Raw genomic sequence first — 12,689 nt, forward strand, 5'->3', positions numbered from 1 at the left:
TGAGTGCTTCAACAACTTTTGGTATGATGTAAAGATTAACTCTACTAGTTGTCAGAATGCATTGCTAACTGAATTTCTTCCCTAAATCAGCAAATAGTTTCACATGTGTTATGGTTTTTCTTCCTATTTTGAACTATAAGAACCACTAGAATTGAAATGAAAATGTCCGGTTTTCCAAAACATTATGAACAAAGAGTATACAGTAAGATTTTAGAATATTTTGAAAAGCAAAAAATAAGACATGAGATTTCTGAAAGAAGACTTGATATGTTGTGGCCACTAACCAGAGCCAAGTCAGCCCTGAAGACAGCTCTGTCAGCCAGCCCTTCCTCCTCGCAAGAGTGTGGTGGGTGGAGAAAGGAATCCTCCTTAGAAGAAACATACCCTTCTTCTGGTGAAAGCTGCAGGGAGAAGGAGACTCAGTGTTTGAGAAGGAGTTTGAAGGAGAACAGCAAAGAGGGAAGGAAGGAGAAAGATGGGGGGTAGAAAAAAGTAAGAAGAGAGGGAAAAAATGGGAATGTTTTCACATGGTAACACATGACTTAGACATAAAATGATGAACATGAAATATGATAAATATTCATATTTAATGTTTTTATTTGTTAAAGTACAATAAGGACATTCTTCTAATACCAATAATACCAATACATCATCTGTTAGATGAAAATCCCTTCTAATTTTTTCATTCTCCTTATAAAAGATCAAAATCAATAATTTTTTTTGTATTATATAATAATCTTCTGGTCAGTTTCATCTGCCAAATATTCTGGCTAAACAATGACTCAATGTAAAAATAAGTAAGGGGCCTTTTAGGTGTTAAGATATAAAAGAATTTGCAGGGGGTAAAAAACAACATTAAAAAGGAAGGATCATCTTCTCTCTGTCATCCCCTACTAGAGTATTATTTTAAAGAATGTCATTTACTTGACAAGGAATGTCAGAGAACCCTACAGTGAAGTCTCTCAATTGAACATAGCTTAAAAAAAAAACCTCTACATGTACAGATTCTAAATTACATTCCTAATCTATTATATCACACTGATGGATCACACTGATGGAAAACCTAATATATTCATTCCAATCTCTAATAAAATGGCCTAAAATAGATTGTCTTGCCTACGTCACCCTGAATCAGCAACACATGCAGAAGTTCTCTTCTTTCCTCTGTTGTCAGAAATATATTTTCATAGATTACCAAACTTTGTTGTGGAATACAAAGTAAGGCATGAAAAATCTAATTAATGTTGCAAATGTATTAACAAAGCTTACTATTTGAACAAATTCTTTCATAAAGTCAACAAATTGTTCTTTGATGTTTATGCAAATGTACCTATGTGTTTGTGTTTTCTTAAGAAAAGGTGTATTTGCCCTTTGACTTAAAAATATCTTTATACATTAAAAAAGCCCCATGAATATTGAAAATGTCTCTAATATTTACGTGCAATTCAGTGGTAAGTGCTATGTTGTAATCACAATATCTAATAAACATACTGACATTAAGTAGCATGAACTGATTAGTAGTTTTTAATACTGCACTAATTAATGACAAGAGGAACATTGCCTCCCAGAAGAAGAGCCACAAGCTGATGAACCCACTGTGAAAAGTTCAATTTCTTGCTCTGCAGTAATTAGACAAGAAATGTGCTGAAATCAACAGAATTCAGGACCCTAACCCACACTGACAAGAGATTCTATTTTATTCCACTATAATTAAAGATTGCACTGCTAGTTGTGAATGCCCTTAAATTTCTCTAATACCCCACCATATCGGTACAGGCATTTTAAGGCATTTTTGTTTTAAAATATTCAATTCTGTATTCATCATGACCTTATTATCAAAAGCATACCACAAAACCATAAAGTTATAAATTTATTTCTGAATCTCATTTTCTGTCCTTTATTCTTTTAAAAAAATATGACTCAAAATTAAATCTTTATACTCAGACGGACGGCAACCACACTGACGAAAAATACCAAAAATCACAATTCACTCATGAGAACACTTTCTGAAGCTAAAAGTTAGCCTAAGAGCCATTTTGTTTACAAAATGAAAAAAAAAAATTGATAAAATCCGAATTCTTACGGGTAATGGTTTAGCAACTCCGATTCTCACAGTTCCTGCTGGTGCGCCCTTCAAAGCCTGCACGGCCTCCTCCAGACTGCTGTTTTCCAGGTTAACATCATTGACAAACATGAGGCGATCTCCAGGAAGAAGCCGACCGTCCTTTTCGGCAATGCCGCCAGGCACCAACGAACGAATCACGATCACAGTGCTCGCTGGATCAATGGGATCCTGACAAAATGGGGAAGGAAAGAAAAAATTAAAGAAGAAGGTAGCTCCTTTTTAATTGAAAAAATGTTTTCACAGATTGGCCACTGAATTATAATGAATGGGTAACTGTTTCAAGTCTCACAAAAGAATTTTCATGCAACACTTCTTAACAGAGAAGTAAACCCTATCTCCATTTTTAAGAGTGTAGGAAGAGTTCCCCTAGAGCATGGCATCCTTAAGTACCAAGCTGTTCCTGAGTAGACCACTTCAACTGTATAGATCACTATAAAATTATCATTTTAACTTTTTGATAAATTGTCCAATCTTATAGCTATCTTGTGAGGCTGGACGTCAGATCCACAAATTACTGACAACAGCATCTGCTTGTTTCTTTTTTAAAGATTTTATTTATTTATTTGACTGAGAGAGAGCACAAGCAGGGTGAGTGGCAGGCAGAGGGAGAAGCAGGCTCCCTGCTGAGCAAGGAGCCCAATGCAGGGCTCCATCCCAGGACCTTGGGATCATGACCTTAGCTGAAGGCAGATGCTCAACCGACTGAGCCACCCAGGAACCCCTATAACAGCTTTTATTTAATAGAATGTTACTATTGTGAGACATAAGTAGTTGGGAGTATACTAAAAGGTCAGGCCTATCTATTAGAAATGAATACAGAAAGAGTCCATGAAGTATGTGATGATGCAGTGTTTTCAGATATGCAGCAACCTTAGTGTTAGAACAAGGCTCCGCAATCAAGCCCTATAAAGAACACAACTCCTGGTAGTCATTGGAGATGGCTCTCTGGTTCGGTATTAATTAATGAGGAGCAACAGCTGTGCTCTCTCACACAGGCATAAACATTTCCTCAGTTACTCAGCACAGAAAACAACGCAGGATAAGCATGCTACACTTGACCAATTTAAGCTTCTTTATAAATCTAATCATTTAGTCAATGACAAGAATCCCATTCAATTACAACTCAGGAATTCACTTGAGACGAAAGAAGTATTTAATACTTTGAGTCTTGAACTATTAATATGAAATATGAACTATCAATGATGAGCATGGAAATAAAAATGATTTAGACGTATTCCCCAAATAACAAAAAAACTATTTCTATAATATTTCTAAAATGTATGTTCTTCAAATTTTCAATGAAAGTTCAAAGTTCAATGAACTCAGTGTTAAAAGAAAACTTACATTATATAATAAACCATATAAATTATTATTTTGGAAGATTTGCTAGAAACAAGGAAATGTCTTTGGTAACTGTAAAATATTAACTACCTTTTCTCTTATCTACAATATACCTTGAGTATATATTATCTTTTTTATTTTTTTTTAAAGATTTTACTCATTTATTTGATAGAGAAACAACGAGAGAGGGAACACAAGCAAGAGGAGTGGGAAAGGGAGAAGCAGGCTCCCCACTTAGCAGGGAGCCTGATGCAAGGTCTATCCCAGGACCCTGAGGTCATGACCTGAGCCCAAGGCAGACGCTTAAGGACTGAGCCACCTCCAGACTCATGTATCATCTTAAAAAATTAAAAAATTTTAAATAGAATGTACTTACCTGATAATCTAAAATGCTAAAACCAAGTCCTTTGTTCCCTTTCTCCAGCTCGATATGCTGCACATCAACCTCCCACATGGCCAAAGGTCCTTGAACCTCCTCTGAATTCTGACCCACATCGTCAGTCATCGCCAGCACAGGATCCTCAGTCTCCGAGGACCCAGTGAACTCCCCTAGATCTACATGAGGCTGGGTAACAGATCAGACAGCTCTTATTTCAGGGGCACTAGATTAGCAGACATGTACCAACACTACAAGGAAAAGGGAGAGTCCCAGCATCTGTCCAGAACAAACCACTCACAAATTAAAGTAGAAACAGCTTATCATGAAGCTTTTACAAATTAAGGCAGTAATTACTGAAGGTTGTTAAAGTGGTAGAAATACCTAACATAAAACTGGCATTAAAAATGTATAGTTCAAAGATCTCCTACAAAAACACACAGTGGTTATATCTCAGCAGCATGAGTGTGAGTAGTTTTCACTTTTTTTTAAATCAGTGTCTATGTCACCTCTGTAGTCAGAAAAAAAAATGTAAATCTACTTTGATATTAAAGAAAAAATTCTCACAAATAACAACTCAAGAGGAAATGGCTATATGTAGAAGTTTGTACTCTCTGCAAACAAAGGTTTTAAAATGTTGTGACTTGAGCACATGATTATTTCATTAATAAATTAGCATGCACAATAGAAAGACAAGATTTGAAGTCAGAGTGTCATGGGCTTAAAGGCTGTGTCTATGATTTCTTAACTGTGTTGCCTTGAGCAATATCTGTAACCTGAACTTTACAGTTACCATTTGATAGAATTGTTAAGAATTAAATGAGTTGACATATATAAAGCACTTGGCACAGAAATAGAAATATAAAATGTTAGCTTCCTTTCAGCAAAAATAAAGTGAATCTAAGTTAATTCAGTTGTCTTCATCTGTATGAACATACCAAATTTCAGGAAGACATGTTTTGGTGATGAAATTCTAGTTTATATACTATCTTTCCTGTTAATTATTACACATCCTAGGACCATGGATACAAATCTGTCCACCTGCTTTATTGTAATAATCCCATGCATAACACATAAAAATACGTATGAACATATATGGTGCTAGAGTTCTATGTAATTTGGAATTATGTCTCTTATTCACCCTATTCATCTCGTTGAATATTACTTTCTTCAAAGCTTTCAAAATTATTCTACTATACTGATTCCTGCAGTATACTGTAAGTCAATTTCTAAGATTATGTCTCATTATACCTTAAGTGAGATTTGACTAAAACTCAAATTATGTGATGTCCAAATCTTAACTTTGGATATCTATGATGAGTCCTCAGAAAAGCTGATGAGCTCTATTTCTTGATATTTTCATGTAAATGAAAAAGAATAAGCAAGTATTATGGCCTCAAATTTTTCACATTTAAAAAGTATAAAAATACACAAATAAGATCTAAAATCACAGAGAAGATGTGTCCATCCATATGATAGCTATTCCTAGAGCAGTCACTTTGTGATACCATTAAATATCTTTTGTTTACCACATTTATACTATATACATTTTCTCTCCTATAAATGGGCACATTATGAGTATATTTTTCATAGGAATATTGTGAATAAATTATCAAGCATAAAGGGCCCAATAATACCTAATATCATTATATTACCTTATTTAAACAATAGAACAACCCTCTGAAGACATGCACTGTGATGTAGATTTTACAGAGGAGAAAAGAGAGATTCAGAAAGATGAAATGACCTGCCCAAGATCCTAGAGCTAGTAAGTGTCAAGCCTGACTCAAATTCACATTTGTCTGACTTCAAGGTCTTTCCTACAACCCACTGATTTTGAGGAAATGAAATGCCAAATGAAAGAAAAAAAAGATTTAAAAAATTGTAGATGCCATTTAGACTTCCCATTATTTATTCCCATTAGTCTCAAACCTGATACCTTTTCTGTCAGTTCAATGTCACATAAGTCCAGGCTATCCAACCCTGTCTGGCTGGTAGGAGGCACAGTTCGTCGACAGCACACCATTGTCACTTCTATTGGCAGTTCTTTTAAAATAGTCACCACATCTTGGTGACTTTCCCCAAGCAAAGTTATGCCATTCACCTGTGCAAAAAGAGAAGTTGCCCAAGAGAGAACATTTCATGAGTACTCTTTTGAAAGAAATCTTGTATTAATAAATACGAATTTTAGGATGATTACTATAGTTCTGCTGTGCTCAGAACCAGTTACCTATAGTAGTATGATCTAAAATGTTAGAATTGTGTAGAAAATGGGACTTGTAAAGAACTCAAGAGAAATCACTATCGTTCACCCCTATTTCATGTGCCAGAGTAGTAGTTTGAAAAGAAGAGGTAATAAAAAATAAAAAATACCCAGGACTGAAGAGAAAAGGAACAGATTACTCTACAAACTGACGTTTTATATCACTAAATGAAAAAATCAAAATGGAAAATGGTACATGTTTTATGCCTGTATGCTTTTAAAAGTGGAGGGAAAGAATATATCCAAATCTTCTTAGTTCTTCATTCAACGTATCTGGAAGACTGCGCAGTATGACAGTACCGTATGACAGTAGTTACCTAATGAAGGGTGATGAGCACTGGCTGGATTAGCACAAGGAAGAGACTATTCACCATCTATGTTCTTTGTGATTCTGGAACATGTGAAAGTAATACCTCATCTAAAAATTGAAGAAATGTTTTAAATTTTTTAAAAGAATGTTTTAACAGTTCTCTGGACTGAAACAAAGGAAAAACACCCAGCATGGAATTAGGTCTAAAGATCAATGCACAGATTTGAAATTCCTACTTTTGGCGGATTTTTAATTGCATATTTGTCTCAAGTACACTTTGGGGGGGGGATTTAAAATAAGAACTTACTTATTATGCATAGTATTATTACACATTAATCCTCCTGCAGCCTTTTCAGAATTTTATTTAAGGGGATGGGGAATGGCATAGCTCCTTACTTCCAACAGCTCATCTCCACTGAAAAGCTTCCCACTGTGTCCAACAGGACCTTCTGGTAGAACAGAGCGAATAAAATGATGTCCCACTGTTGCTTCCAGACTTATCCCCAACCCACTGTTCTCACTGAACTTGCTCACATGGGCCACCTGGAAGAAAAAAATCATCATGAATCTAGCATGTCTTCATTTGTTGTTTTTTCTTTCTCTCATGTGTATATTTTATGTTGACCCCCCAAAAAGTCAACTTTCTCACAAAAGCTTCAAAAATCTTCCTGTGGAGCTACAAAGCTTTGGAGCTTTGTCTCTGAAAGAGTAATGTTTATCCATCAGTTTCAGGAACCAACACAAATGCAGAGGAGGGAGTCAGATGCCAGCACCGGAGAGACTGTGCAGGGCAGTAATCTCAATGACCACGGATGAAATCAAATGCCTGCACTCGAACAACAGTACAGAAAAGACAAAAGAAGACACTATGTGCCAGGGACTGGGCTAACCCTATTACGTAGTTTATCTCGTGCTTCTCATAAATCATTCCAGTGTCTATCCTTGTTTCCCAAATTAAGAAAATGAAGTTCAAAGAGGATGTCTTACCCAGAGTCACATAGCTATACAAGAACTTTGAACCTTATGCTGCCTGAATCTAGGGCTCACACTCCTGATCCTATGCTGGTATCAACAGACAATACTGGTCATTAAAAGTGAACCAAAGCTTCAAATAGGAGAATGAACTTCTTATTTCCTACTGTTACATTAAATAATGAAGAATGTTAGGAAATCACCCATTTTCACAGAGAATCCAATAATATATAAAAATCAGAAGGTATACTGAAGATGATCTACTTCATCCCCTGTATTTTATAGTTCAGAAAACTAAGGGATAGAGGAACTGAGAAAAATAATGTTTAACTAAAAAAGATAGATCTTTCAAATTTTGCTGATATGTGCAAGGGTTATTATCAGAAGCTACCTCATCCAATTTTTAAATCAACTGGGATGAAATCCTTCTCACTCCTTAAAACCCAGTGTAAATATCACTTCATCTGAGCAGCCCTCCAACTCCAAGTGCCTACCTGATAATGTCCATTAATCTTTCTTTCTACTCTACCACTCCTCTTATGACTATATTTTTGCTGTATCACCACCACACAGCAAACAACTTAAAGTCAGATCTATCTCACTTTTGTTTGATGAAGGCCAATAAACAGTGTGGTTCTTACCTATAGCATGCTTCGCCCTTGAGAGATTTCTGGGAATACCACCACGAGACAATGTGCACAAAAGACAGCCAAAGTTTATGATCCTAGGTCTCACCTCTATGACAACGTGGTTCGTTAAACAGTTTCCTTCACTATCAATTACCACCACAGAAGTGCAGCCTCAGTGATCTGTCCCAGCATGTTAACCCTACCCCATAGAAGGAATGCCCAACTTTCTTTTCATGCTAAATTAACTACAGTTAAGCTGGACCTTATTGTATTCTTCCTTGACTTTATTAAAATGGTAGTTAACAGCTATACTTACTTCTTATTTGACTGTTAACTATCTTTAGTATTTAAAAAAAAAAAAAATCCTTGTCATGAAGATTAAATGAAACACTAAGACTACTGTTTGGCACAAAGTGCTCAATATAGGCTAGTTGTTATTATATGACATCTGTTCTTTGATCTCTCCTAATCTAGAGTCATTTAAATATTATAAGCAATATGAAAAATTCTACTTAACCTAGTGTTTTATTTTACCTTTTGAAATCCCTAAAATTCACTGGTATACATCTAAAGATTGATAATTCACATTACGTTTGTTAAGTCTCTTTTTAGGATATCAGGTCATGATTGCTATATAAGGTATGCAAAGTATTAATCAACATAAACATTCACCATGGCATAAAAGAGGATGCAGAATTAAACCCCTTATGCAAAGTAAATATGTAAGGATAGAGTGGGAGGAAAAATCTTCTTAGAACTTTAATATATAAGATTATGATAATTTTTATTTTATCTTTAGGTATATTCTATCTTTCTATTCTGGTTCTTTCTATAAATTCCAGACTCAATAATCGAAAAAAAAATTACTTTTGTTTAAATAATATGGACTACTGCTCAAAATATTAAAATATTGATGAACTAGAAGTTTAAAATTTTCATACCATTTTTTTCAGTTCCTTTGTTAATATTCAACTTTCTCCAAACTGAATTTTTAAAATATCTGAGTCATTTAGGTCTTCAAAAAAAAAGGTCCTGGGCATTTGCTACTTCTCTAGCCCTCTTTAGGAAGATCACCTTTATTTCTGTCATGAACTTCCTGCTCAAACACAGTTACAAGTTAGGAAGTTAGGGAGCCTGAGCTAACCTACCACTATTTCATAATTAATCCCCATAATCCTTTGCCACTTTGTCAGCAGGGCAGCTTCCTGTTGCTGTGCATCTTCTGTGTCTTCTATGTCTGCTGACAATAACGGATATCCTGAAATAGTCAACACAATTAAGTCAGTGACAAACTACAAAAACCTCCATATTTTTACATTTTATTCCAGAGACACTGTGATCAGAACCTGTCTGTTGTAGCAAGTTTGACTCTTCACCCAGTATATGAATTACTCTCATTTCTCTACTCATTTTTTTATTAGAGTATAATTGGCAAGAAATATCCTATTAGTTTCAGGTATATATCATAGTGGTTTGATATTTCCATAATGTTATGAAATGATCCCCATATAACTCTAGTTACCATCTGTCACTATACAAAGTTATTATATTATTGATTGTATTCCCTATGTGTACAATGCATCCCCATAACTTATTTATTTTATAAATGAAGTCTGTACCTCTTAACCCCTGCCTGTCATCTATTTTGCCTGTTCCCAAAACTCTCCACTCTGGTAACCAACAGCTGTTTCCTGTATCTCTGAGTCTGTTTAATTTTTGTTTGTTTTCTGAGGACCGGCACTAAGGTAGATGCATTAGAATCATTTAGAAGCTTTTCCTTAGTGTGTTTAAAAAGGAATTGGGGACTTCTGATTCTTAGAGCGACTCCCACCCACTCTCCCATATGCACATTCAAAAGCAAAGACAATATCTGGGCTTTCCAGGTGATTCCCCCACACCCATCCCTACTTACTATATCAAGTTTCATGCTCTAAAACCTCTTTATTCCTTCCCACTACCTTTGATCTCACTTTAGCCTAAATAATTTCTTCACCTATTAGTGTAAAAATGGCAGAATGCAATTAACACATATGAATCTTATAGATCACATTCCCAGGATATTATTGCAAACACAGATAGTCCTTTAAAATAATAAAAGTAGGGCGCCTGGGTGGCTCAGTGGGTTAAGCCGCTGCCTTCAGCTCAGGTCATGATCTCAGGGTCCTGGGATCGAGTCCTGCATCAGGCTCTCTGCTCGGCAGGGAGCCTGCTTCCCTCTCTCTCTCTCTCTCTGCCTGCCTCTCCATCTCTCTCTCTCTCTGCCTGCCTCTCCATCTACTTGTGATTTCTCTCTGTCAAATAAATAAATAAATAAATAAATAAATAAATAAATAAAATAAAATAATAAAAGTAAATCAAAATTTTCAACAGAAAAAAAAACATTAATTAACAAAGTAGATATTTAAAGAACCACAAAGCTTCAATGTAACTGTTTAGTGAAGGGCAGCATACACACGAAGAAAGGTCAGTCTTGGACTCTGTGGATTTAAGCTCCCAAAGCACCTAATGCAATGTGAAAGGAAAGCACAGCTTCCAGCCTAAAGATGGCAGTGATATTCTGGCATAATTATATAGTAAAACAATACCTCTCTAAAATGTGCTTAAACAGCTTGATGGAGTCTGATTTTATATTAAAAGAAATCTCAGAAAGTTTTAATAATTTTTCCATACAATTCCTTCCCAAACAAACTTCCCAATATTAAGATTTCGAATTCTTGAAAAATAGACAAGAAAAAGCCTCCCTGAACTGGAGAGTTTCATTTCTAAGAGCTCATGCTTTAAAAAAGATTCTCATGTTTATTTTAAAAACACTTGATAATTTTATTATTGCTTGCTCAATAAGTTATGGACGTCAGTGGAAGGAAAGGGATTGACTAAAACCTTGTACATGACTGAGTGACTCATAAGGGTTTTGGTTTTAAAAATCTGTAAGAAAGAATAATGTGGAGCCGGAAAATATACCAGGTGTAAATGAACTATTTTAATCTACTAGAGAAATTAGTCTCATCTATAAATAAAGACTAGAAACTATCTCTTTTGCTTTTTTGATAGATTTTTTAACAATTTACTCTCCATAGAGGCTCAGTCTCATTTACAAACACAGTCTCTCTGCGAAGCAAACAAACAAATGATAAAGAACGCAGGAGCATCGCTCCAAGTGTTTACCTTCTTCTTCAACGGGTAATATGCTGGTGTTTCTACTCAAAGATGAAGACTCTTCATCTTTTTCATAATTTTCTTAAAGATAAGAATATTTCAGTAGTTACAGCTATAATACAATCAAGCACATGAAATTTTTCAAATCCCACTGATTTATCTGAACCCCAAGATGAGTGTTCCCTGTATGTAAACTTATCAATAACCACTTGTACTTAAAAGGGAAGCTCTGTTAACATGATAAAAAATAAATTTCTCAGCGCCCCTGGGTGGCTTAATCAGTTAAGTGTCCGACTCTTAAATTCAGAGTGTCACAATCTCAGGGTCGTGAGACTGAACCCCACATCGGTTCCGTGAGGAGTGTGGAGACAGCTTGAAACTTTCTCTCTCCGTCTCCCTCTCCCCCTTCCCACTCACTCTGTCTCCCTCCCTCTAAAAAAAAGCAATAAATTTCTCAGGTGATTTGCCTCCCTGTCTCCTACTGCTATAATAAACAGTATATGGCATAAATACCAGAATGGTCAATAGTTTGAGAAATGAAGCAGCGTTTTCAAACCAAAACCCTGACTTCTACGAACAAACTTACATCAGTCAGCTACCAGGGGGTTTTACTAATTTTCAGAGATATTCATGTACCAAAAGCTTATAAATGCCATTTCTAAATGTCTTATTAAAGTAGATTCCTCCAAGGAAGGCTGGACATTTAGGAACATGAGGCTTGCAGACCTAGCCTAGGCACAACAGGCTCCCCTGAAGAGAAAACACAGCAATGACACCCAAAAGTAAGGCAGGGATCAAAAGGTAAATGCATGTTTCTGACTCTGAAATGTGCCTCAATCAACAGGAAAGAAAGAGACCTGTTTTATTCGGAAGCTCTTTCTGCACTGAACGGACACACAGCTAGTTCTGGTTAGTATCAAGGTCATCAAATTTCCTTTTTATTTGGCTCATAATGAATAGTGAGGACTAAATACCATTCTTGAGGTATTTTCAGAATTAGAAAAAAAAAAATCTAAATGATGTAAGGGTCTAACTGAAAACCAGTTTAACCAGGCATTACCTTTGCTTCCACCAGCATTCACGGGAGACAAAACTGCATCCTTCGTGACATCCTCCCTTGATGCAAGCTCAGCCTCCTGCTTCGCTCCTCTCCTCATTAGCGTCAGGTGCACAGTTGGTCCTGTGTGTCGCAACACCTCTACTGCTTGTTGATTGGTAAAACCCTGAAGGTTTGTGCCATCTACCTGTAATCAGAAAAGACATGTTAAAAAATAAATGAATATTTGTATTATCAATTCAACAAATGCATGTTTACTGCTTGTTAGTGGGAAATCAGCAGGACTGAGTACCCCCTAATTGGAGAATGAACTAACACCCAGTTTGGGGACCAGTAATAACTTAGATGCACCAGAATTACCCAGGTGGGTTTTGTTTTATTTTACAGATGATGGTGTCTCATTTCTAGACATCATGAACCAACAGTTCCGGGGTCAGAATATTCTTTTATGTTCCTCAGG

The 12,689-nt window shown here is 35.9% G+C and overlaps 1 protein-coding gene across 13 annotated transcripts in view; it reads right to left on the reverse strand.

The window, feature by feature from the left end:
* Positions 1-12,689, reverse strand: part of MPDZ (multiple PDZ domain crumbs cell polarity complex component) — a 154,150-nt gene that overhangs the window by 76,209 nt on the left and 65,252 nt on the right. For 7 of the 13 annotated variants that reach the window (XM_082696736.1, XM_082696734.1, XM_082696737.1 and 4 more), the window contains 7 exons: positions 12,233-12,416; positions 11,182-11,253; positions 9,165-9,274; positions 6,812-6,958; positions 5,782-5,946; positions 3,843-4,031; positions 2,084-2,293 (listed from right to left, as the gene is read on the reverse strand). In XM_082696736.1, coding sequence (XP_082552862.1) covers positions 2,084-2,293; positions 3,843-4,031; positions 5,782-5,946; positions 6,812-6,958; positions 9,165-9,274; positions 11,182-11,253; positions 12,233-12,416 — 1,077 coding nt within the window. Of the gene's footprint in view, positions 1-284; positions 402-2,083; positions 2,294-3,842; positions 4,032-5,781; positions 5,947-6,811; positions 6,959-9,164; positions 9,275-11,181; positions 11,254-12,232; positions 12,417-12,689 lie in introns of all 13 variants that reach the window. The other 6 variants (XM_082696741.1, XM_082696738.1, XM_082696745.1 and 3 more) reach the window with 1 other exon arrangement.

Source organism: Mustela nivalis (genome assembly GCF_964662115.1).
Source record: "Mustela nivalis genome assembly, chromosome: 13".
Lineage (NCBI taxonomy): Eukaryota > Metazoa > Chordata > Mammalia > Carnivora > Mustelidae > Mustela > Mustela nivalis.